General features: G+C 40.5%; 2 protein-coding genes across 3 annotated transcripts; one reads left to right on the top strand and one right to left on the bottom strand.

Moving 5' to 3' along the window:
- The first annotated feature begins 943 nt into the window (after positions 1 to 943).
- LOC134803343 (V-type proton ATPase subunit S1) lies at positions 944 to 7,333 on the top strand. The gene is made up of 3 exons (XM_063776142.1): positions 944 to 1,901; positions 2,821 to 2,978; positions 5,008 to 7,333. The coding sequence occupies exons 1-3, from the start codon at positions 1,076 to 1,078 to the stop codon at positions 5,224 to 5,226; spliced, it is 1,203 nt and encodes a 400-aa protein (XP_063632212.1). The 5' UTR covers positions 944 to 1,075; the 3' UTR covers positions 5,227 to 7,333.
- A 2,446-nt stretch (positions 7,334 to 9,779) lies between these two features.
- LOC134803327 (phenoloxidase-activating factor 2-like) lies at positions 9,780 to 26,215 on the bottom strand. Of its 2 annotated transcripts, XM_063776120.1 has the most exons (11): positions 26,118 to 26,215; positions 24,059 to 24,204; positions 21,565 to 21,654; positions 18,993 to 19,110; positions 18,390 to 18,578; positions 17,803 to 17,920; positions 16,990 to 17,095; positions 15,929 to 16,110; positions 14,894 to 15,058; positions 12,617 to 14,203; positions 9,780 to 9,948 (listed from the first exon to the last, which is right to left on the bottom strand). In XM_063776120.1, the coding sequence occupies exons 1-10, from the start codon at positions 26,120 to 26,122 to the stop codon at positions 14,024 to 14,026; spliced, it is 1,299 nt and encodes a 432-aa protein (XP_063632190.1). In that variant the 5' UTR covers positions 26,123 to 26,215; the 3' UTR covers positions 9,780 to 9,948; positions 12,617 to 14,023. The 2 variants fall into 2 exon arrangements, with proteins under 2 accessions (XP_063632190.1, XP_063632191.1); XM_063776121.1 differs by lacking the exon at positions 21,565 to 21,654.
- Between the last annotated feature and the right edge of the window lie 37 nt (positions 26,216 to 26,252).

The raw sequence follows: 26,252 nt of genomic DNA, 5'->3' as shown, positions 1-26,252 counted from the left end.
GCGCTTTTTTAACGCTTGTGAGAACAGATACACGGAGATCCGTATGCTCTATTCAATTTGACGCCAACGCTCAACGCCGAAAATCGAACAGTGCTCGATAAAAAAGCGCCGCGCTTAAAAACCGCCTTCGTGTGAATACATACATGGATATCCATTTGCGTCATTCAAACGCTTTTTTAACGCGCGTTGAAAAAGCTGCCGTGCGAACGGGGCCTAATCGTCATCAAGTTGGGGATACCAATTAATATTCAAAGTTACTACAATTTCTACCATATTCAATTTACTGTTTTTTTTGTAGCGCACATGCTTGGCTTAATCAGTTAATAATATTAACATCATAATAATTAACAAATTACTTAAAAGATATCAGAACTGTAATTGGAATATAGCACTAAAATAGTATAAGAAGGTAATGAATTTCAGTAGTATATTGATATAATTTCTACCAAAATGGTATCTTTTTAACATTGGCAACATGTGCGAGTGAGACACAGGGCTCGGGTTTTTCTATCTCATGTGGACCGTTTTCTCTAGTCTGGTACGAACAACATTCTGTCTCGGTGATAAGGTTCAAATTAGTATGGCAAAAAAACTGACAACTCGCTCCAGTTTAAACAATATAACTTCATGGGTACAACTCGTCGTGTAAACCAGGCATAAAAACGTGTCGCTTCGAATTAAAAATACAAATAATGCGTTATGGTTTGATTGATATTACCCTGACAGTAGGGTAAAATATTAGCATACGGAATAAAGAATGAATAATATATTAGGACTATTGAGTACATAAATAAATAAATTGTCAATTTTATAAAATATTATGAATACATACTAATTTTATATGCATTGAATGTATGGTTGTATGGTGTTTGAACGTGAAAAGTTGGTAAAATATAAATTTTACACCTGCCTTACTAATGATCATAGACAAGCGTCAAACTAATCATATGATCACTTTTCACATGACCGATGGTCTATCGTCATCGCCCATTTTCTGTCGTTTTATGACAATTCTGGGCTAAATACTTACTTTTAGTCCGCAAACGTCCACTAGCTTTAGTAATAAGCCTTCAAAATGGCGTTTAGCTTAGTGTTCACGTTGTTAGCCCTTAGCGCGGTAAGTTACGCGACCAATGTGCCAGTGTACCTATGGGGCGATCTGGCCAAGACTTCGCTAAAAGCCAGCCCCTTATACACCGTGGAACCCGAAGAATTTAGTGGTATTCTGAACGAGGAGCTGTTCAGGGACCCTTTCACCGTCATATTCATCGAAGAAACGTTGTCTGTTGAAGATTTTTCTCGTAAGAACGCCGAAGGTAAAACATCGTTCCCGTTTTTGAGGGCCAACGTCCGTAACTCGGCTTATCTGCCGTCGGTGGAGAACGCGCTGGGCGCGCTGAACAAGCTCGCCGATCCCGAGAAAGTGAATCACGTGAAGCTTACCGAGAACGGGCTGTCTGCGGAAATTGAGCCAGAAAGTGGCAAATTCTTATTTATCAACCTTAAGGACGCTAAAGAGGGGGAGTCACGGTTTGACTTGCTGCGCCGCCACAATGACTTCATGGAGGATATGTTCAGCAAGCTCCAGGAGCGCTACGAGACAGTTGTGGCGATTTACACAGCTCACTTCCCGTCTTGGATGGTGAGCCACTCCCGCGTCCGTCGCCAGGCTCAGAACGAGACCCAGAGCGACAGCTCCACTTTGGCGCTGGACGGGTTGCTTCTGGCCTACAAAACCGTCAGACTGATAGATGATAATGATGAGACTGTGTTGACGGGCATCACTGGGTCTTCTGTCATTGATGCTAATGCTACAGCTCCTACGCAGAACTCCACCCTTACGTCAGGAGGGAACACCATTGTTCTGTACTTCACGCAGGAGCCGGGATATTGGATTTTGCGTAAGTACTATATTTAATACTTTAGATTAGCATGCTAAAGTCTAACCCCCTTATTCATAAACGCGCTACAAAACTTAATTAGCGAATAATCGTTTGTCCTTACATGTCATTTTGACTTATGTATTTGTAAAGGATTAAACATAGTTTCAGCATAATAAGCTATCAATATTACACTTTAAACAATGTTAATAAAAAAAAAACAAAAATAGTAATAAATAACTCAACATAACTTCACCATTTTGAAGTTCAACTGGAAATCTTTGTATTATCTTTATATCACTGTCAATAGTTATGTCATTACTTTAAAATTACACCATTAATCATGTCTGTGTTACAATTATCCTCCGGGATTGTTGCGCCGTTTAGTCTTAGCTAAATTGGTTGTTCAATACTCATGCTATAGAATTTCCAATTTAGCGAGAACCCTGAATGGCATAACAATCCCGTGTGGTAACTGTACATTTGATAGCCCACAACTACTAGTATTTTTTCTTATATTTATGTTTTGAAATCTAGGTAGCAATTGTAACAATTGGTTATCATCCATTTATCAGGGCATAATAAAAATAAATAAAAATATTATATTCTATTATTTAATAAATATAGTAAGAAATAACATAAAAACATATTTTCAATGCATTTGACCCTGTCTATTAAGGCATTGGTCCTTGGTTCAAATCCCAGTAAGGGCATTTATTTGCGTGTTGAGCATAGATATTTGTTCCTGAGTCACTGGTGTTTTCTACCTAAGTATTTGCAAATATTTATATATTACATATATCATTGTCTAAGTACCCACAACACTTAGGGCGTAGGGGCTACTCAATTTGTGTCAGAATCAGAATGTTTATTTGTATAAAAATACGGAAATAAATGAAATCTTTTGTAGTAAATACAGTTTTGTGACTTATGCCCACAGAAAAGGCCTCCTGGTCGAACAGCACTGAGTCCAAGGATCTAACACCAGCCCAGGACCTGACGGTGCCGCTGGGCTTCAGCTACCGCTGCGCGCAGAACGTGTCCTTCTCGCATGTCAACGACTCCAAGCATTTCACCCTGACCTTCACCGATCTGAAGGTATTTATGCAAGCAATATTCTTGTATATTGTAATCCTACTACATATATCTTCATAACACCCAATCTATTAGAACAACTGAGATACTCGGCCAGGTTCTTTAGGTCCCTGTAAGACACAACATTTGCTTTTGCGTTTAGTTGTTGTGTATCGCTTGCTCGTGGTTTTCCTCTTCCTCTCCTAGCTTCGAACCTGGCCGAGGACCGTGAAAACTGGTGCATACTTCACCGAAAAGAGCCATGCTCTTAAATTATCATGATGATGAAATACTAACCTGTAGGCTTAGCAAGTGTCATAAACCACCTCAACACATAGATGGAGCACACCAGCAAAGTCACCAGTTCACCACACATAAGCGCTCCCTTACAAATTTAGATTGGGAGCGCAACTGCTTATTTCAATTCCATCTTCCTCGTGTTATTCCAGAAATCATGTGATCATATTTGGCCTATTTTTGACCCCCCTTTGGTGATATTTGGTGATTTGCGGGTAGCCTTAGCTAAGCAATCAAGGCCTTGGCGCCGAGCTTTTATTATGAATGTTTTTTATTGGGTAAATACGCATATAAAATAGAGCGGATTATTTGATCTGATTAAATTTTTGTGAAATATCTGACCCTCCCTCTCCCATCGTGATCATTCGGGATATTTTCTTACCCCCACCCCCCCTCTAAACGATCACATGATTTCTGGACGACCCAATACCGGCATTCTGACACGGCTCATGGGAGCCTGGGGTCCGCTTGGTTACTAATCCCGAGAATTGGCGTAGGCACTAGTTTTTACGAAAGCGACTGCCATCTGACCTTCCAACCCAGAGGCTAAACTAGATCTTATTGGAATTAGTCCGGTTTCCTCACGATGTTTTCCTTCACCGAAAAGCGACTATGATATTTCGTACATAAGTTTCGAAACACTCATTGGTACGAGCCGGGGTTTGAACCCGCGACCTCCGGATTGAAAGTCGCACGCTCTTACCACGCCACCAGCGCTTCTTTCACTTTACCCACAGTTACGACCAATTCTCATGTATTTTACAATTTTTTTCAAATATTAAGGCTTAGAGGTGTACCTGAGCTGTTATAATATAAATAAATATTATAGGACATTTTTACACAAATTGCCCTAAGCCCCACGGTAAGCTCAAGAAGGCTTGTGTTGTGGGTACTCAGACAACGATATATATAATAGGTATATAAATACTTACATATGTATATAGAAAACAACCACGACTCGGGAACAAATATCTGTATCATCATACAAATAAATGCCCTTACCAGGATTCGAACCCGGGACCATCGGCTTCATAGGCAAGGTCACTACCCTTTAGGCCAGACTGGTCGTCAATATAATATGAGATTGAATACAGCTCAGTTGTGCTGCTCGAATCGGTGCTTTTTCCAAGTAAAATTGCACCTATGTGTGGTGACCTCGTGCTCTTTGTAAACACAACTCTTCTTAATGCGGCGTCTGTGTATTACCCATGTGGCACGATTAACCCTTTTCCAGGGGCCGATTGCATAACAAACTACAGCTAATATTACAAGCGGAACTCCTTATTTAATAAGTGAAATTAGAAAAGGAGTTCCGCTTGTAATATTAGTTGTAGTTTGTTATGCAATCGGCCCCAGGACGCACCAATCTACAAGGTTTTCCAAAAAAATCCAAATATATTTGAATTAATCCAGCTTTAATGATCCATTTGAAGACAAGTCACAATTCCCGACAGTGCAATCTAACCTTAAATCGGAATGCTAAAGTTGAAATTCTGTTGGCGCGTATGTGGTCGATAAATCGTACTATGCCTGGAAAAGGGTTAATAAGAAAGTTGTATCTTTTGCGCGCGAAAAACTGTCGCGTCATACATAATAAAATTACTCATTTATCCTTTAACCGCCCAGAGGCCTATAAAAAGGTCTTCTGATCCATTGTATTTTGACTCTTTATTTTGACCACTCAATATTGCATTTGTATCGGCCTGTTTTGATTTTTGGGCGGCTACAGGTTATAACGTATTGTTTCTTTCTCCAGATCCAACCGTTCTTCATCAACAACTCCACCGGCCTCGAGTTCGGTGACTCGCTCAACTGCGTCGGCTTCTTCACCGCCCCCATCTGGGCCTCCCTCTTCGTCACCTTCATACTCCTCTTCATCATGTTCTTCGGCATTATGATGATGATGGATATCCGCACCATGGACCGCTTCGATGACCCCAAGGGTAAGACCATCACCATTAATGCTGCCGAGTAAGTTTCTGAGCGGGTTTGAGACAATTATACATAAGCTAGCCCAATGTCCTTTTTATAGGATTTTTTTTTAGCTTTTTGTCCCTTTAGGATGTCTTTCATAAACATTTTTGTAATTTGTACAGTGTTTATTATATAGTATTTTAATAGTTTAAGTATTAATTTTTGTTTATTAAAGTTTGAATGTATGTCAGTTTTTTTAAACAGCATTTTTTAAATATTTAATTTTATAATATAAGTGTTACATAGTGATTTTCAACCGGCCTAATGAATAAGATCAATGTAATTGTCTTAAACCCCTAGCGTAAGCCTACTAAACTAAGTATAGAACCTTTATAGAGCTCAAAAAGTTTCCAACTATTTATTATAACTCGTTAAAAATACGGCTGGATTCATGCGATTTTAGCCTTTATGACAAAAGGAATACGATCGAATATGCATATAACTCGCTGAAATTAGCCTGTGTTCCTAGTAATATACGGATATATATGAAAATTGGTGCCTCTATTCACAATACTAGTGTTTAACATATTTCTAATGCTTTGAAATTCGATTGAATATATTCAGTATTGCTTAAATTATTTAAAATATATAAAATGCTTATGTTCGGTATAGCTTGTTATATCTTGTTGAAATCCGTTTATGTAAATACAAGAATGTACAGATGCGTCACTCAGGTCATAAGATCTCTCAAGGTCAACCAGTATAAGAAGTTAGGGTTGCCTACTACCATAAAATATTTTCATCTTTAATTAATATTATTTATGAAAATCGAAAACCTGTGGGTAGTAAGTAACTGTTTTTTTTCTTCTTTTTACTTCACATGTATTCAGTATAAAAATAATTGTATTTGCCTTCTGTCAGCGTATTAAGAGTGTATTAAGCTGAAAGTATACTGATTCATGTTCCATTTTAAAGATTTTGTAAACCATTAACTTTATAGAATTAAAACCGATCATGTGCCTACGATCTACATAATTAAAATAGTTTATAAAACGCATGTTTAAAAGCAAAAAACCCTATTTGATTTTCGACTCTATTGAATCACATTAAGGTTCATTCCATTTATTTGGGATTTTTTTGCTTTTAAACATGGAGAGTAGATTGTTATGGCTTCTTAGATATATTAGAAGGTGCGAATAGAACACTACATACAAAGTTAAAGGACTGTTTTTAATGTTAAGCTGAACGCCGAATAAAGTCAGTAGGTGTGATAATATGAATTGAAACAAAACAATATTCATTTCAAGTTAGATGTCGATGGATTAAACCACAAGGAATTTTTTTGATGTGTCCTCTAACGGACGAATTGTTTACGTACAGCCGCCAGCAGATATATTGGAGCGGCCAAGCTGCTCAAAAGCATCTAAACATGTCTTTAACTTCTTTTAAATAGAGGCTGTATTCAGATATTTGTGAACACCTTATCCGCTCCGATATATTTGATGGGGACTTTACCAACGTAAGTTAGTGAACACATTTTATTCTTGTGCTTATAAAACAGAATTGAACAATCTGTGTAGACGAAAGGCCTTAGTATATCAAGTCTGATTCCAACAACGATAACAATAATTCTGAGCTTCTGAATGTAGCGTAAAAACGAGTAAAAATGTGTCATTATCAGGCGAAAGGCTTGTCTACAACCTTTTGAGTGAAAACGACACAAATGGTCTGAAAATTGTGTGCCCTCCAGTTTAGTGCCAACGTCATTCCATAATTAAAAATGTGAAATTATTAATCGTGTTGTTAAGCTGTTCGCGACCCAACTGTTACAAGAGCACGGGATGTTTGAGACTCAGACTCTATACGACTTAACGATGACGTACAGCATTTTTTTAGCGAATAAATCGCGCGATTGAATCGTGCGTTTATATACTATAAAAAAAATCGCTGTATTATCTATGGTCTTAACATTTGGGAAGCGAGTAGCAAGCTTTAGGAAATTATAAGACCTATAAAATGAAGTGTTGTGACACTTGAAATAAGATGTTTTAAAGGTCTGTAGATGTAAGTGTAACTGCAATCATGTTTCGATTCATTTCTGTAAATAATTTCAGCTTTTTCTGTATAATTGTTTTGTTTTTTTGAGAAGTATTAAATCGTGAGACCAATTTGTGTGTGTTTTTTAAGTAACCCTCTTTTTCCTAATTTAATAAGAAATAGGAGAATCTTTAAATAATGCAAACGCTTTCAAATGAATGCGTTTCAGGCTTTCATATGTGCGGTAGTCATAAATCGTGAGTTTAACCTCGGTAGTGCTGTATCTTAGAGCAGAAAAAGTCTTAGTCGAAAAAGAATATGATTAAAAATTCGTCCAAGGCCCATATTTAAATAGCGTTGTTGTTGTATCTGCAGCGATTTTGATAGCCCCCGCCGTGCATGTGTTATTTTAAACGTCAAACGTCTTTGAAATTATGATGTATAACACTTGCACTTGCATAATAGATTATTATATATTATGTAAGTACCAGCCGGCTGGAGTCGGGCCGCGCCGGAGCGCATTACAATGTGCCTATACCTTATGTATGGCAGAAGCGATGGAGTCCACCCGGAGCCGTCCGCGTCCGCGAGGAGCCGACCGGCTTGCGGCCGTACAAAAGTAAAATGCGCTCCGACTCCGCCCGTTCGGTGGGAATCGTACTTCACACGGTCTATTGACCCCAATAAATTTGTAGGGTGACACGAAGCCACAGAATAACTAATAGTACTACCGTACAGTAAATTCACTCCTTCACAAAAGTCAGATTTAGGTATAAAATTATACCTATACTCGCCGCCTGCAACTAAATTGAAACTTATAACCGCGCACGAACCGTGAATCTTTGCGCGAGCGCCACGTGACACGACTATCGTGCGGTCGAGCGGCAGCCCAGTGCCATACGCCTGCCCTGCCGGCCAAATGTACCTAAACCTAAACCCCCCTGACGAAGCAACGTGTAACGGGGTTTGAAAACGCCGAAATGTTGAAAACGGCAAGTACAGTCGCCATCAGATATATCGGGGCGGATAAGGCGCTCACAAATATCTGAACACGCCTCTATTGTCAAGGCGTTAGAGTGCGTGTTCAGATATTTTTGAGCACCTCGGACGCTCCGATATATCTGATGGCGACTGTACTCGGCACGGCTCCCGCGATTCGGTCTGTACGGCGTGAGCCAGAAAAGACCATAAGGAGGTGGTGGGAAATGACCCCAATAAAAAGGTCGTCTTTATTATGACCCGTAATATTTATCTTTATGGGAACAGCCCATGACCATGACTTATAATTTAGGCAAGTTTTATTACCATCATAATATATCCAAATAGCATTAGCCTAATGCCTTCATATGAAGGCAATAAAATTGGCCTGTCTATCCGCCCTGTTCGTAAAACAACGCAATTTATTAATGATAAATGTCCCTAAGGCCCACTTGCACCATTCCACTAACCCGGGGTTAACCGGTTAAACCTGGAATTACCATGGTTATCAGTACAATTTGTCACTGGATTAACGCTTTAACCGCTTAACCCCGAGTTAGTAGGATGGTGCAAGTGGGCCTAAAGCCCCCTCCAGACTATCCGCGTGAATCGCGGGCGAAGCCGCGAACGCGAGTGTGGAGTCGATTTCGCTGTCTACGAAAATCGACTCCACACTCGCGTTCGCGGCTTCGCCCGCGATTCACGCGCATAGTCTGGAGGGGGCTTAAGGCGTGTAAACAAAAAACCGGCCAAGCGCGAGTCGGACTGTCTAGCTATCACGGTTCATAAGATACAGCCTGGTTACAGACAGACAGCCGAACAGTGGAGTCTTAGTAATAGGGCCCCGTTTTTACCCTTTGGGTACGGAACCCCAAAAAGGAAGGTTCGGTTTTCTTGTTTCGCGGCAGACCCCCAGATTGTGATGGATAGTGGTAGTGGCGCCCCGTACGCAGAGTTTTGCGTAATATTCCCTATAGACAGGAAGAGTTATAGTGTAAATAACATTATTTGCGGTATTTGACGTCTGTCACTCACAACAGCAATACTACGTAAAATGTTTTGCACATCGAAATCACAAAGGAAAACAACTGCACTGCGAACGTTTACGTTCTACGTCTTTTTTTTTTAATTTTAGGGTTGGCCGGACACCACCGTTATGAATCGGTAGTCGTTTAAGTAAATCGATATGAATTTTTCATTTTTCTTTTAATAAAAATAAGGAAAAGGTGGATAATTAACTGTAAATATGGATATATTTATCGTCACTTAACAGACAACAAATTTGACACAGAAATAACATAAATAAACTTTAAAATAGATCCCCAGTTAGTTTCAATTTTGACAATGGGTGCGACCTACTCGGTCGGTGTATTAAATACACCGACCGACCGGTAGCTTGCGGGAAAACCATATAATTCTAGCTTTATTTAAATCTCAAATAAAAATTTATTATACGTCACAATTCGATACCTCAGTCTACGTGCCATCCAATCGTAATCGCTTGCTGTGACAATCGATTTGCGTTAGTTACATCTCTATATACGTCAGTCATAATGTGTCAAATACCGCAAATAATGTTATTTACACTATAAGCAAACATTTTTGTGACTATTTATTTAAGTATATTCTGTTTCATAAAAATACATAGTAATCTTTTTTTAGTAACATTCATGTTTTCTTCGTCAATTAAATTAAATTTTAACCATTCGCACTGGTTATCCAATATTTTCTAACCTATGAGATGGAGTATTAATTAATTTATTTATTTCTTATACAGGGTTACTTTTTTACCGGTACAATAAATTTTACCACATCATTGGTATCGATAATAGATCACATTGCACAAATAAAAAAATTTTTTTTTTTTATTTCGCATCAATTAATTTATCCTTCACCAATTTAGTAACTTCTGGTTGCACTAATTACAAGGTGTCAACGGTATGAGGTAAAAGGGGCGGGGCGGGGCGAGCGGCCGGCGGCGCACGATTTGACAACTGTTGGAGACTAAGAACGCAACCTCATTAGATAGGTTTTATTTTTCTGTTCTTACTGACATGTGTTGTCACGTCACTTCTTGATTTCCTTCAAAAATACGTTTGTGTTATTTGTTCCCGTTTTATTTAACTCTCACTTATCTTACAAATAACCATCAACAACAAAGCATCCGGGAAACTGCGAATGCAAAGTGCAACCACAGATTAATAAATAGTTACTACGTAACAGATACTTCATTCCCAAACAAAAGCAAAAATACCTACGCTATAATAGCCTACAGAACCTTAATAATAATACCTGCTGCTCAGGACAAGAACAAATGTACCATAATTACGCGCACAAAGAGTCGAGACTGTGTTACCCGCCGTTCGAGTCACGTGCCAACGCGTCATCGTAAGAATGCGCTAGGGTTGTAGCTACCCTACCTATGATGATTATTGTAATAAAACGAATGTTGCGAATCAAATATGTTTTAGTTTTAATATATAATGATTTATAATTTTTTCACTTCTCGGAATTCTCTGTTATTAAAATTTAATAAGTAGTTGAAAATATCCTAAATCGCGTAAATAATTTTAATAAATAATCAGGAGCAAAGCAACGGACAATCAACGGTTTTTAAAAGTTGTAATACGGTGCTACCAGGCCGATTAATTATTACGTCGTCAAAGTTATTTAAAAATACTTTTTCTAACCCTTCAATATACAGTGAAACCTGGATAAGTGAGACTTCAAGGGACGAGCAGATTTGTCTCACTTAAAGAGGTATTCCACTTACCCAGGCTCTCAGTTAACCAGGTACAAATAAATTTCTGTCTCATTTACGGAGGGTCCCATTAATAGAGGTGAGAATAGAGGATATATCTCAGTTATAGAGGTGGTTAATAAGGTATTTTGTAATTAACTTTAAATGTTTAGGTAAAATAATCCTTGTCCCTAAATATTTTTTAAGTCTGTTTAAATATTTCTTTGAATTTATTTTGAATGATTTTCCAAAGGATAGATTTTTTCAATTAAATTTGATACGGACTTCATTGCGTCATAGAAATTTATTAAATGAAAATTTGTTTATTCTTGTTACTTATCAAGATTTCAGCTTTCGTTTCGATAGTTTTAACTACATAAAGTAACTAAATGAAACTTGTAGTCGTTTAGACACAATTAAGCAAATGCGGAATTTGTGGATAGACTAAGAGTTAGTAAGAATACGGAAATAGATCAATAAAGTCCAAGTTAGAGAGGTCATAATTTGACGTTATCTCAGATACAGAGGTAATTCGTATAAAATTCTATAAAAACAATTAGGAAAATGTAATCTTATAAATATAGTCTCAGTAAAAGAGGTAAAATACACTCTCTGTCTCAATTATAGAGGTAAATGTGACTATAAAATCACAACAACTAATCCCAGTTATAGAGGTTCGTTTTATCTCACTAACAGAGGTAATTCAGTGCTAAAGTGTCGGGACCGCACCATGAGTCCCAGCTATAGAGAGGTTTCTCACTTATCCAGGTTCCACTTAACCAGGTTTCACTGTAATTATTAAACTTTCAGGTGGGACCTTTAGCCCGCCATAAAAAGATGAATTTTTATTATAGGCTTTTTCCTTTGTTTTTTTGACTTTTTCATCCATCTACTGCACAATAATTACGTGGTTTCGGCATTTCGAAGCATAAGCGCGGGAAACGCGCGGTGCAATGCGGTGCGAGCGCTGAGGCGGGCGTTCGGCGGCCCTCTGTCGGTTGTATCGTCGACGATACGCCGAGCGGTAGGCATATAGCGCGTGGCCTTGAGCGTGTGACGGAGGCCTGGTGCAACCCTTTGACCGATAAGACAGTGCGTTTGACGAAATTAAACGTGAAAATTACTTGGAAAGAATCGAAGCAAACGTACAAAAACGGGCACGGCTTTGTTTACAAAACCACGGACAGCATTTTGAACATTTACTTAAGTATGTGAATTAGTACGAGAAATGGACTCCATTAATTAGGTATGTAGGGTAGATTTCAATCATTGTACATAGTTGATTCCAATTTTTTAAATACGCCTCAATGAAAAATGTTGCAGACTTACTTCGTAATTTTATCAGATTTCGAGACCTTTTGTCATACTTCACACAAAGCAACATCTTCATTTTGACGGTCCTAAGCCCGTGCAAGTATGAAGGAAGAATTGGGATCAAGTAGTATTTTTTTATGTCAATACGTGTGCCGCCGCCGCTCGCTAAATCGCGCGCGATGACGTAAACAAACAGTTGCCAGTTCGTGCGTTTGCTAATTGATGCGTAAGGCATCCACATTTTCTAGTACTTTAGCGGATAAGTTCGGGCATTGGTATTTTTGTTTTTTTGTTCCCAAATAGTAGTAACAAAGAATGCTGGTATTTTTTATTATTGGCAACAATTACGTATGTTGATTTATTGTACTGGTAAAAAAGTAACCCTGTATACATATACACACACCCTACTGTGTATAAAACACAATCCTCAAATGGGGTAAATCACCCAATGATAGACCCTTTACAGACATATATTGGTCCCACAAGAAAGTCACCCAACCTTAAATATGGTTTTAGAATCTAAACATTGGAAAGGGGCGAGTTTCATAAATAACTCTGTCTGCCTGTCAGTCAGTTACCTCTTTACGCTTAAGTCGCTGAACCGCTTTAGAAGAAATTTAGTATGAAAATATTGTAATTAACTGATCCAACTCTCTTTGACTGGTCAGATAGGCAAGTCAACTGATATGCAAGCGGATTAACCTTTTTGACGCCAATGACGGATATATCCGCACCGTAGGTGCAACGCTAAAGACGGATTAAGCCGTCACAGACCACAGAGCAACATAGACCTACGTGCATATGCATAAAGTTCAATTTCAGTTTTGACACTTCTGTGACGTGGCGTCCAAGGTCCAAGTGAGAGATTTTGTGTTTGACACGCCGTCGAAAAGGTTAAAGCCCAGCACAGAGCACATGGGCTGCGTGTGCGTAGACGTGCACGTGTGCTAAAATGTTGGAGCCGCACACTTCACGCAAACGGTCTGCCGTTTCCCAAAAGAATCTGTATAATACAACGCACGATGCATCCAGTGTGCACAGGCCTACCTTAATAGTCAAGCCTACAACTTAAAGGTCTAAGTCCCGGTGGACAAGCCCTCGACAGTCATAGCCTCCTAAGACCCAGCCATACAAATGAAAAATGCATGCCACAGAAATTTGAACCTTTAGCGTAGGAAATAGAGACATTGCGTTGTTTAAAATCTGAACGAAACAAAGCAAAAGCAACTCTGTTGCAGTCGAATATGATTTAAATTTCATTGAACTGAATAAGTACTATAGGTAGGACCTTGGGCCTTAGGAGGATAGAACTGCACGTTAACGTACACGCCGAGCATGCCTCCGCAACTTTAAGGTATAAGAGTCGGTTGATAAGCCCTCGGCGGCCATTCTCTCTCCGCTCCAGTCGTAAAACTGGGGCACATTGACGTACATTCACCTGCAATAACATGTTACTCTTCGAAGGCCGCAAAAATATGTGACACACTCTTAATGCTCTACAAATAAGATCGTGTCAGATATTTTTGCGGCATTCGAAGAGTTACATATTATTACGGTGACTGTACAGTCGATACAGTCATCAAAACTAAAGATTGCGATGCTAAGCTAATAGTTTTGCTGACTGTATAAGGTGGTGGTACTAGTGCTCGACATGCTAATGCCCAATAGATGACACCGTGCTGTCACCTCTTTTGACAATGACTTAAGTTTCAAGATGACATGTACTGGGACCGCGTCGAGCACCAGTACCACCACCTTACGCCGGGCACGTCTCCGCAGCCGATGTAGTCTATAGCTTGAAGGTATAAGAGTCTGTTGATAAGCCCTCGGCGGCCATTTTCTCCCCAATCCAGTCGTAGAACTGCGGCACGTTGACGTAGACTCCAGGCACTGCGTCGCCGCAGCCGATGCCCCACGCCACCATGCCGTAGATCGCGAAACGGAGGGAATCCTGCTTCGGATCCACGTTCTGAAATAAAACACACACACATAGTTCATACATACATACATATATACATATAGTTCATTCATCTTCTTGCAGAACCTTAGAAAATCATTATGATATATATTCTCAGCAGTCAGCACCTGCCAGAAAACAATCACGCTCAAGAGCTGATGCGCGTGCGAAAACTTATGAGCGGCGGAGAAACATGGTTCTACTATAAGTTTTTGTCATGAATTTCATTTTATGATTCAATCTTTATCGCTAACTGTACCTACTTTGTAAAGTCAATTAGTACTCATCAAGGCAATTTGAACAAACCCAAACAGAATTAGGTAGCGTTATTCATCACAGAATTGCTATCATTCCTATGGCCACCTCCTGTCTCCATCATCAGATCAGCTCGACGTACCATAATATTACATTGTCATTCAACTTAAGTTATGTATGTGAAGTTTCAGCTCAATCATGGGATGAATAATGGGAAGTGGGTCTAAATTTAGCTTGCAAGATTTGACCCCAGCATACATGCATTGTCAAGTTAAGTAAAAACTTGTAAAAAGTGTCCACCTCCATTGGGCAATCGTAGCTCAATCCCAGGCCTGTGCTGATCAGCAGAGACAAAGAAAACAAATGCGCATTACACTTGCCCTTAAATATAAGTAGGACACACTCAGTGCAGCACGCAGCCCTTGCTAAGCGAGTGTCTCAACTTACCCCTATAGGACACACGAGGGAGGACCCCCCGTCGCCCCCGCAGGTGTCCTTGCCCGCCTCGCCCCCCGCGCACGTCAGCGAGGGGTGCAGCACGAAGTGGGAGCCGAGGCGAGTCTTTCTCAGCTCCTTCTGGCATTTGTCGCGAGGGACCCAAGGGAGTTCCACCTGAAAGTATTGGTAACATTAATAATTGCAATGAATGAAATCCCTGTCTTTTTAAGTACCAGTAGGGACTTGGTAGGTCCATTTCCCGCTATCTAGGAAACTGCGCTCTAAAAACTGCTACGCAAGCAAGCATGAAGCTAGATTAGGTTAAGAAAGTTAAGGCTAGATAACGGGATCTGGCATGAAAGGTGGGGGGAAGTGACCGAACAGGCCGCGTAGCCAAGATGCCAATCGCTTACGCTCCGTAGCGATCGAAACGCAACTGTCACTGTCGCGCTAATATGGAAGAGTGATAGAGAGACATAATGCTTTTCGTTGTCGAAGCGATAGCGATTGTAACCTTGGCTAGGCCGGCTGGATAGTCTTGTATCTTTCAGTAGGAGTAGCAGCGAAAGAGCTATTATTGTTTGTCCTTGTCACAGTCTCATATTTTATTTCTTCCCCACCGTAAATTTAGTATGGATTATGGTGGGAAAGAAATAAATTCGACCAATCATAGTGTCGCATTGCGTATGTTTTGTCCCTCACGGAGGCACGCGTATTCCACTTCTATAGGATCCTACCTTCTATGCAAGCTAGACAGTATTTTGTATGGCCAAAGTTTTCCGGTAGGTACTGCAGCGTCAGTTGCGTTGCGTGTCTGATTTTTAGTGAAGTATCCGTAATGTGGACAACCTACCTAATACTTTGGTACGTGTATTGAATCGTCATTTGTGTGGAAGCCCTCACAATGCAATCATCGTGACAATGTCCAAAGATCCTCCAGAGAGTCCAGAGAACCTCAAACTGGAAAGTTATGTTTGCGTGGAATCTGGGCCTACCCACGTTGAATCAGCGACGATGTAACGTGTTACTATACCCGTCCCTTACCTTCTTGAGCACCACAGCATATTTTTCCTTGTCGTTAAACTCCTTGCCCCAACCCATGCTCTGGCAGCGCGCGCCGGCGGGAGGGGCGTGCGGGGCGAGGCAGGCCACGCCGATGTGCGGCGCGTTGCCCAGCGCGTACGGCGAGTCCAGGATTAGGAGGGCTACGCTGTTGTATACTGACGCTGCGGAGAAATAGTTCAAATTAGTATAACGGTTCAGACAGAAAGGGAGGGTAGAAAGATAAGATTTATTACACTTCTATCTTTTCATTGTTATTCAAGTCTTAGGATCAGCTGCCAAAAGCGGCTCCGTACTATAGAGACTACCGTACAGAAAGGACACTTCCTACAAAACCATAGAAGGTAGGATCCTATAGAAGTGGTATACGCGTGCCTCCGTGAGGGACAAAATATACGCAATGCGACACTATGATTGGTCGAATTTATTTGTTGCCCACCATAACCCAATACTAAATTGATGGTGGGGAACAAAAAATATGTGAGACTGTGACAAGGACAAACAATAATAGCGCTTTCGCTGCTACTCCTACTGAAAGATATATAAAGCCCCCTCCTCACTCGTGCGCGAATCGCGGCGCGAAGCCGCGAACGTGAGTGTGGCGTCGATTTTCGCAGACAGCGAAATCGACTCCACACTCGCATTCGCGGCTTCGCCCGCGATTCACGCGCATAGTCTGGAGGGGGCTTAAGACTATCCCGTTCGCTCATATCCACCACCCAACATGCCTTATCCAGTTAAAATACTAGATTCATGTACAAAACCGAAGTTTGACAGCGAATCAGGGACGAATCATGCTATCCCTTTCTAATGTTTGGCACTATCCCTTTCGGCTATTTAGGGTTGTCAAAATTAAAGTGATTATCATCTTATCTGTGGTCGTGCACGCAAAAGGTCTTCAAGTGGTGCCAACTCTATAATTGCTCGGAGCACTGCTGAGCCGATCGGAGCCGAGTATGCCCGAAGTGTTTCCCCACTGTCCGGACTCCTTCACCCGTTTTTACGAAAATAAGGAGGAAGGTTATTCAGTGTTGAACACTTACGTCGGTAGTAGTCGGTATGTTTCACGATCTTCTTAACGTTGCGCTCCTGGTGCGGGTAGATCTCCTTGTTCGTCTGCGTGTCCCATTCGCCGGCACGGCATTTTATCTAAAAACACGAACATTCCGTCGTTAGTGTTACTAGTTTATTGTCAGTTAATAAAAATAAGGATCTCTACAATAACCAAAGCAAAAAAAAAACAATTTAGATCCAGCGACGACCCAGAAACGATATCTCTGGAGAAGGAGGATTAGGAGAGCCTACCCCAATTAGAAATGAAACAAGGCCGGAAGAAGAAGTTCAGATAGTTTTACTGGACATTTTCCGCAAATCGACAGCTATTGTGCCTATTTTGAGTGAAAGATGAGTCCAGCACTACTCGGTACTCTCACCACCCAAGTTCCTCCACGAAACCTGTCAAGGTTTTCAAGTTTCTGCCTTCTTTAGAGTGCACGGAGACCTTGTACCTACCTGTTTCTATAAGTAGGTACTTCTATTACCTGCTTACAGTCCAGAGGTTGTATTCCACATCCCTTGTCCACTCCGCGTGATAACAATTCTTTGGCAGGCAGCGTTATGGATTTTGCTCAGAACCTCTAGTGTATCACGATAGCGTGACGAGCGTTTTTGTTATGTCTATTTTTGTATGGGATTTTGAACAGCGCGCCAAGCGGGACGTTTTGGAAATTTTAAATCCCATACAAAATGACACTTAACGCAAACGCGTACGCCACGTCACGTTATCGAATGAAATGTACACTGGTCATTGAATAAATTGGTTTAGGATGGAAATGGATCTATTGAAACAGACATACCTCCTCGGCCTCTTTCCCGTCAACTTTATGAGCCCCCGTGAGCACAACCTGCGGATGTATGATGGAGCCGCCGCCCATGTAGTCGCTCTGGGACCATGCCGTGTTGCCGTCAGATCGTCTGAAAACAGAGCGCTAAAATAAGAAAAGTAATAGAATGATGATGGTTAATAAATAGGCGCAGCCCGACGTACGGTACGGTACGGGGCACATTGCGCGCGATCCAATGCCGGGCGCCGAAGGCTAAGCTAAAAAGCCCGCTCCACACTCGTGCGCGAATCGCGACGCGAAGACGCGAACGCGAGTGTGGAGTCGATTTCGAAGATCTGCGAACTAGCGTTCGCGGCTTCGCGCACGAGTGTGGAGCGGGCTAAAGAGTCGAGCGTAGGCCGACGAATGGGACGCTCCGGGTGCAAAACGCTCCGCATGCAAAAATACCCCCTACTCCACCATCGAAGGAGGCTTGTCCCACTTCTGGTCCAAGAGACAGCACACCTCCAGGCAGTGGGGGCCCTGCTTCTCTATGGTTGTGTTAATATTACTTATGTCTCAATTGTCTCATCCTACTATAAAGACAGACAGTTACGTACTTGAGTATGGCGACCATCCACGGGTACTCTCCGAACTCGGCCGAGGTCCCATCGTTGACGATGCGGAATGCCTGCGCCCCAGGGTTGCTCCAGCCGCACTCCATCTGCTCAACCACTGGGGGAGGGGGCTTGTCCTGCTTCTGGTTCAGGAGACAGCAGACCTCCAGGTAGTGGGGGCACTCCCGTTGTCTGACAAGAACAATAGGTTGAAAAGTTAGTCATTATTGTAAAAGTTTAACTGTTCAAGTTCAATCGAAGCTAGTTTATTTATTAACAGCGACATTTATAATGATATTTAAAAACAAACTAAACAAGGTGTAGGTATCACTTGAAAGATGTCCATTGCTTGACAAAGGTACTTAACGTGTAAATCGAGAGATTTGGCAGCCAAGCTAAACCCGGGTTCCACTTTAAGACCAAAATAAAGGAATATAGCGTAAAAAGGAACATTTATTTAATCATCACCCAGAAAAGCCCACAAATGTATTATTTTATTCTGGTATTAAGAATTGAAATTGGCAATACTGGCATTAAATAAGGGAGTGTAGAACCCTTTGAGTATTTTGTGGACAAGTCTGAAGAACAACAGCTCCTGTCTTTAACCTTATGTCAATTATAGAGTTTCCATCCGTGTTGACGGTGCCGGTCTCCGGATTGCATTGGTAGTGCAGCACGCAGACGCCCGCCTTGCCATCCTTCGTCTCGCAATCTGTGCTGTTGTCTGGAAGCGAATTAATTTGGAATAATTAGGGCAGATGGACCTGCAACATGATCTATTTTGTTTTATTTCTCTAGTTTCGCGATTTCGCGTACCTATTTCCTATTCGGCGATTGTGAGTGACCAGCATTGCGGCATTAGGCGCATTGCATTTGGTCTGAAATTAAGACCTAACGAACCATCATCGATCAGTCTGATAATCTTTTTGTTTTACGAGTAGGTATACCAGATGACGTAGGAACAAACTAAATTCCATATAGAATATCTCAATCTTGTACTTAATTCGAATTCAACTAGCATTATTATCTAACTAGCAAGTAAGTAGGTACTACGTCTAAATTCCACCCCACACTATAGCGTCTTTTGAGCGTCGGCGTCTAAATAATCGCAATGGAAAATGGCATCATACCAGCCATAGAGTTGACTAGACGCTCGGGAGACGCTAGTGTGGGGTGGTCCACTATGTTAATACGATATTTATTAAACACAACATTCGTTTTAAACCTTTATAAGCACGATAAAGCCCGACCACCATTGGGAATCACTTTCATCCTAAAGCTGTCGCCATCAGATGTTAATTTCAGCCATATAATATTAGTTACCTATGTGCATCCTATGTGTATACATGCGCTGCAAATGCCTAGTCACGCTATTCACACAATATTTTTACAGTACATATGGTCCTATTTTCCCGCACTAGTGCGTATGTCAAAAGTTTAAAGGGCCATATGTACTGTAAAACGTTGTACGATACACGTGTGAATGCGATTTCCGCACTTGTATCGTAAATAACTATTTTAGTTTAGTGCGAGAGGGTTAATGTTATATGGCAACTTGGAGCGAGAGAACAATTAAAGGATGACTCACGCTAGACCGGGCCCGGGCCGAGGCGTCCGACATGTCATTTTCTGTGACGGATGATCGGTGATCACGTGGTACTTTCCTTAGAAAACGAAGCGCCGGAAGCTCCGGCCCGACCTCGGCCCGGTCTAGCGGAGTCATCCTTAACACTAGTTAGGGGTCATCCATTAATTATGTCACACGAATTTCAAGGTTTTCCCCCCCTCCTTGTCACACTTGGTCACATTTGGCAAATCCCTCCCCCCCTGGTGTGACGTCACATATTTTCAACGAAATCGGCAAATCGAATTAAGTATTATTAATTTTTTGTCAAAATATTAGTAAATTTATAACCCAAAACTGATTATGAAAAAAAATTAAACTAATAAAAACGATTAACGTTCCAAAAACTTGTTTTTGAACTGTACAGTAAATAAAATGATTAAAATAAAATTTTGGTTACTGATGAAGTTAAAGTGACGTCACAAAGTTTGTGACTCCCCTCTCCCCCTTGTCACAACATGTCACATTTTCTTGACCCCCTCCCCCCCCTAAACGTGTGATGTAATTAATGGATGACCCCTTAGGACTTTAGATCTCATGCTTTGAAGTCTGATCTGATTGGACAGTCACCTAAACTGACACATCTTGCACAACGAAGCAAAAATATCTTAAGGCCCCAGTACACAATGGGCCATTGCCGCCCACTCCAAGGGACGCAGCCATGCGGTAGAATGAGATAGCAATATCATTTGCTCCCTCTAACGCATAAATGCGTCCCTTGGAATGGCCGGCGATGGCCCATTGTGTACTGGGGCCTTTACACCAATAACACAATGTTAGGCCCCGTTCGCACGGCAGCTTTTTCAACGCGCGTTAAAAAAGCGTTTGAATGACACAAATGGATAACCATGTATGTATTCACACGAAGGCGGTTTTTAAGCGCGGCGCTTTTTTATCGAGCACTGTTCGATTTTCGGCGTTGAGCGTTGGCGTCAAATTGAATAGACCATACGGAAATCCGTGTATCTGTTCTCACAAGCGTTGAAAAAGCGCCGGCGCTGCTGTCAGTTGGCTGTCATGTGTCAATTTTTGGTGTCAATCGTCAAGATTATTATTAGTTTCACCTTAAAAATGTCAACTTATGCTTACAAATTCCTGAAATATTCAAGCTATATTCAAATAATACGTCGTAATAGCAAATAAAGTATGGCTTTGCTGAGATGCGTACGTGGCAGTACGACTCACAAGTGATTTTTAAGCGTTCATATGAACACAAATATTGGAAACGGTAAAAAAGCGCCAACGTCGGGTTTTAACGCAACGCTTTTTAAGCTGTCGTGCGAATGGGGCCTTACAGATACCTACAGAAGCATTAGCATCAGCACTTAATTCTTTACAGAGTTGGTTATCGCATTTAGGGGTGCGTCGCTTTAGATTGCGATATGTGGCGATATTAAGGAAAATGCGACAAAAATATTTATGTCATCAGGTAGGTATCTAAATACAACCATATGTGATACTTGCATATCGCATGCCATGAGATATATTTTTGCGTTATTTCATTGTGCATTATTATTGAAGGTGACTGTACACAGAAGCTGCCATGATTCTCACCATTGGTAATGTCCGGCTTGCCATATAAGGCTTCCAGACGCTCCCTCTCTGCTGGACTGATTTCTGGTCCCCTGGACGGTGTGGAAGGCACTGAAGAGATATATTTAATTGCAGTGTTGCCAGATGGCCTCTAAAGTCACATTTTTCGAAATTTTGGCCCTCGTCCGTGACATGTGGGACAATGTGCATAACTTTTAGCCTAAGCGCGCACCACGATTTTAGTTTTTGCGACACGATTTTAGAATCGCGCTGTAATATATCGCAGAAAAGTCACTGTCAAAGTCACATATATACCACAAAGGTGATCTCCTTCTATTTTCATAATTAAATGGTCAACATCTAGCGTCTTCAGCAGCAGGTTCCGACATGTTGACGCTTGGAGAGCGATATGCCGACTGAGGTCCGGGTGCGATTTTATTATCGCAGTGCGCGCGGGACCATACAACTCCGTATGCCGCAACTCACTTTGCGACAATCGCGTCGCGAGCAGTCGCGGAAAAATGTGACAAATCACAATTTTAAAATTGTGATTTGTGCAATCGTGGTGCGCTTAGGCTTATGCATGAATCTAGTATTAAACTGGATTGGGCATGAGTGGTGGGGATAACTGACAGAACGGGATAGTCTTACGTATCGTTCAGTAGGAGTAGCAGAGAAAGCGCTATTATTGTTTGTCCTTATCACAGTCTCACATATTTTTTGTTCCCCACCTTTTTTTTAGTATGGATAATGGTGGGCAACAAATAAATTCGACCAATCACAGTGTCGTATTTGCGTATGTTTTGTCCCTCACGGAGGCACGCGTATACCACTTCTATACGATCCTACCTTCTATGCTTTTATGACTTGGCTGCACTTGGCCGGTGTTTTATGTATAACTTATGACCCAAGAGTCTGGCAACACTGTTAAATTGTAACGAGGATCGTGGGTATTTTTATGAGTATTTCCGGAAAATTGCAAGCCCTAAAAAGGAGGTCACACAGCAGCATTTATCGGCCCTTTAACACACGTTAAGGTAGGCAAAAAGGATTAAAAATTGTTAGGATTAAAAAATATGCTCGGATGGTGTAGCATATTTTTTAATCCTAACACTTTTTAAAGGTTCAAATGAAAGTTTACTACTCGCTACGTATTAGAGAGTTGACATATATTGGTGCTTCAACAACCGTAACTCGGCTGTTATACGATTACAGGCTGAGTAAATCAATTCTTATACGACTATTTTGCTAGTTGGGATGACATCTTTGACTACCTATTTGTGTCAAAAAAAATGTTATTGTCGTAGGTATTGTATCCGTAAGTACCTACCTAAATAGAGGTAAATTAAGGTAATAATTACAGGACACGGAACCCGTAGAGACGAGAGTAAAATTAATTTTTAACTGTTCTTTTCTGTATACTTCATAGCCATTAACTTTAGGTAACCATTGTCGACAGAAGAAATGTGGTACCCATGGTATAATAATATACTCCGCCTGGTACTCTATTCCGAGATTCGCGTATGACCTAACTGACACGGGCCTACGTCATCATGCTGTTTACAGGTTCTCAAACTTTAAAATGTGGGAGAATTTTAACCAACGGTGAAAATTATTTTAACGGCATTAATTTTAAGTTATTCATGTAGAAACATAGTAAAATAAAACCAATCTAATGTATTAAATTAAACTTTATTTATCTATACAAGACAAACGTTTGAAAAACTAATTCACAGTTACACATTAATTACCAAGCTTACGACGTGAAAAGTTTGGAAAACACTGCGACTGCTGACACTGAGCGAGAAGGAAATAACAATTAACACGCGTTCGACAAGGATGACGGTCAGGGCATGAAGTTATCTAGATCCGAATTGTCAAATGTGACAGCGCTATCCTGTGTTGCCAGTAATGTAAACAGAATTACCCGAACGTCTGAAATTTCTTTCGTGAATCGGAAGATATTGCTAACGAATAATTAAAAATGACGTGTAAAGGATGACTCACGTTAGACCGGGCCGTTTCCGGGCCGGAGCTTCCGGCGCATCGTTTTCTATGGAAAGCATCACGTGATCACCAATCATGTCATAGAAAAGTAAGCCCCGGAAGCTCCGGCCCGGACACGGCCCTGTCTAACGTGAGTCATCCTTTATTGTAAAATTTAAGATAAAATACATATAAATTAAAATTATAATATTATAAAGAAATATTTTAACTTATTAACCATAGGTATAATGTACCCATGTAACATGTTATGTTGAAATAAAGTGGCAATGTTATTGTGACGTAGGCCCGTGTCACTCTGGGAATAGAAGACCATGTTTTATTAGACCATGTACCTACCTATTTACAGAGCCAAAGAATTTTATTTTCTACCCATTTTGTACTTTGTCATAATGACAATAATATGAGATCTCTAGCGACTTTTATATTGATTGTCACTATGACAAGGTACGAAATGGGTCGGGAATTAAATTCTTTAACTATACCTCGTTGCTTCTGTGCTGAAGCTTACCTTTGCCCGGCGTAAGGTCAACGTCGCCATCACGGTCATCGGTGACATTGGTCCCGAAGAGGACCTCAAAACGCTTCCTCTCTTCATCGGTGATGTTCTGACCTCTCGCCCAAGACAGGCACAGCAGCACCAAGATAAATGAGTACCTGTAAGTTGAACGCAGGTATTTATATCAGTGGGGAGACACTCCTGACTTCGGTCGAACTCGGCTCCGTTCGGCTCAGCATTGCTCCGAGCAATTATTAGGGTTGGCACCACTTGACTTCCTTTTGCATGCACGACCACAGATCAGATAATCACTTGAATTTTGACAACCCTAAATAGCCGGAGGGGATATAGGGAGAAAGGGATAGCATAATTCGACCCTGAACCGCTGTCAAACTTCGGGTTTGTAGGAAGTGTCCTTTCTGTACGGTAGTACTATTATTTCTTCTGTGTTTATATAGATGCTATTTTTTAGTTACGGAAAAACCATCCAAATATAGTACTTTAAAGGCCCGATTTCTTAGGCTTGCTAACTTCTAACATCATATTTTTATAAGTGTGAATGAGTCCAAATTTTGTACTATGTGAGTACTATGTTACTATGGACAAAACAGTAAGTACCTGACATATTTTACAAAAATAATAATAAAAAACGATGGGCCTTATTTAGTGCTAGTATGTACTCACAAAACTCATACTATGTTGATAATGCACTCGTAAATTATTCTAAACTAAACTAAACAACACAACATAAATTCTCACGATTTGCATGAAATTACTTTGCCACACTCTTGTGGGTAACATCTCATAGGTTATATTTATTTAATTTAACGCTTATTTTATTTCTATAAAAGTTGGCATCTCGTGAGGGTACAATGATCAAGTAAAGGTTATCAATGAATTAAATTAAGGTCATGTGAGACGATTAATGGATTTAATAACTTCTCGCGCATCGATATTTTATTAGGAAAACCCAATGTCACAAAAATGACTTTTAATTTATACTTAATTCCAAGAAACATCAACACCAAAGCCAAAGGAAATAGTAGATTGTGTCACAAAGGAGCAAAATGATATATTTACGGCGTGGGCGTATATTGAATCCTGAACGAAGCGAAGGATTCTAAAAGGGAACCCTGAGCGTAGTGAGGGATTCAAGTGGTAGGTTACCAAGGTGGAAATAATTATGCTACCATATGATATGACACATATTGCTTTTCACATCACCTACGAGGAAATTATGATGGTTCGAAATATTATTTAAGCTAAAACAATAGTAGGTATGCATAAAATTAAAAAATCGTGTCCTAGAACAGAAAAGTGTCACTTTATCTCTCCTAGGAGGGAAAAAATGACACTTTTATCCAGTAGGGATCACAAATCCCTTTTTCGAATAGGTGATCTGAAAATATTTTTTCTACTCAAGCACTTCTATTTTTCAATTAAATGACTGTCTGTAAAAAAATGTGGTTGTTTCGTACATTCCGGCTGGTGTGTTGCCGCTGATTTCTATGGGACGGCCAATTTTTTTTTCGTGATTTCGGCATTAGTCCCACGATAAAAGTTGTACAGTATGGCTCAATAAAATGGCTGGTGAAAAAAACTAGCCTGCATTATAAATGTCGTCAAATTATTGAAAAGTCTATCTATAATTCTATACGACGTATTGTGCCACTTTTTACATAAGTCGATGTTTGGTAACGACAGCTAATTACTGATCTATTAACCGTATATATAAGCAATACCTACCTATAAAGTTTTCTGAATATATATATTATATATATACGTATTTATAGGTTTGCAATTTGAGCTAGGAAAATGAGTTTACTCGCGAAGAAAAGTCTACAGAATTCCTCGAACTTGATATGATAATAAAAGCAATTAATGTACAGCAAAGTTCAAGGGTATATGGGGCTTTCTTGAACTCGTCACAAACTCGACCAACAGGTTCTAATAAATTGCTATAACAAATAAATTAAAAAAACAATTCAACAACGCATAGTTACTATCCCTAAAAGATTTTTAATAAACACGTTTATGACAAGTTAAAGTTATTTTATAAAAGTTCACTCACCTCATAACAGTTAAAAGTAAATGTTTTGACTAGATTTTAATATCGACCAAGATGGCGGGTGGAGCGTCGACGGACCGCGCTCGACTGCCTGCTTTGAGGAAAATAAACTTGTTTACTTGAGATCGTTAACGAAGA

This window comes from Cydia splendana, chromosome 26 (assembly GCF_910591565.1).
Source record: "Cydia splendana chromosome 26, ilCydSple1.2, whole genome shotgun sequence".
In the NCBI taxonomy this organism is placed as follows: Eukaryota; Metazoa; Arthropoda; class Insecta; order Lepidoptera; family Tortricidae; genus Cydia; species Cydia splendana.
The sequence above is the reverse complement of the archived record's forward strand: the minus strand, read 5'-3'. Positions and strand labels throughout refer to the sequence as shown.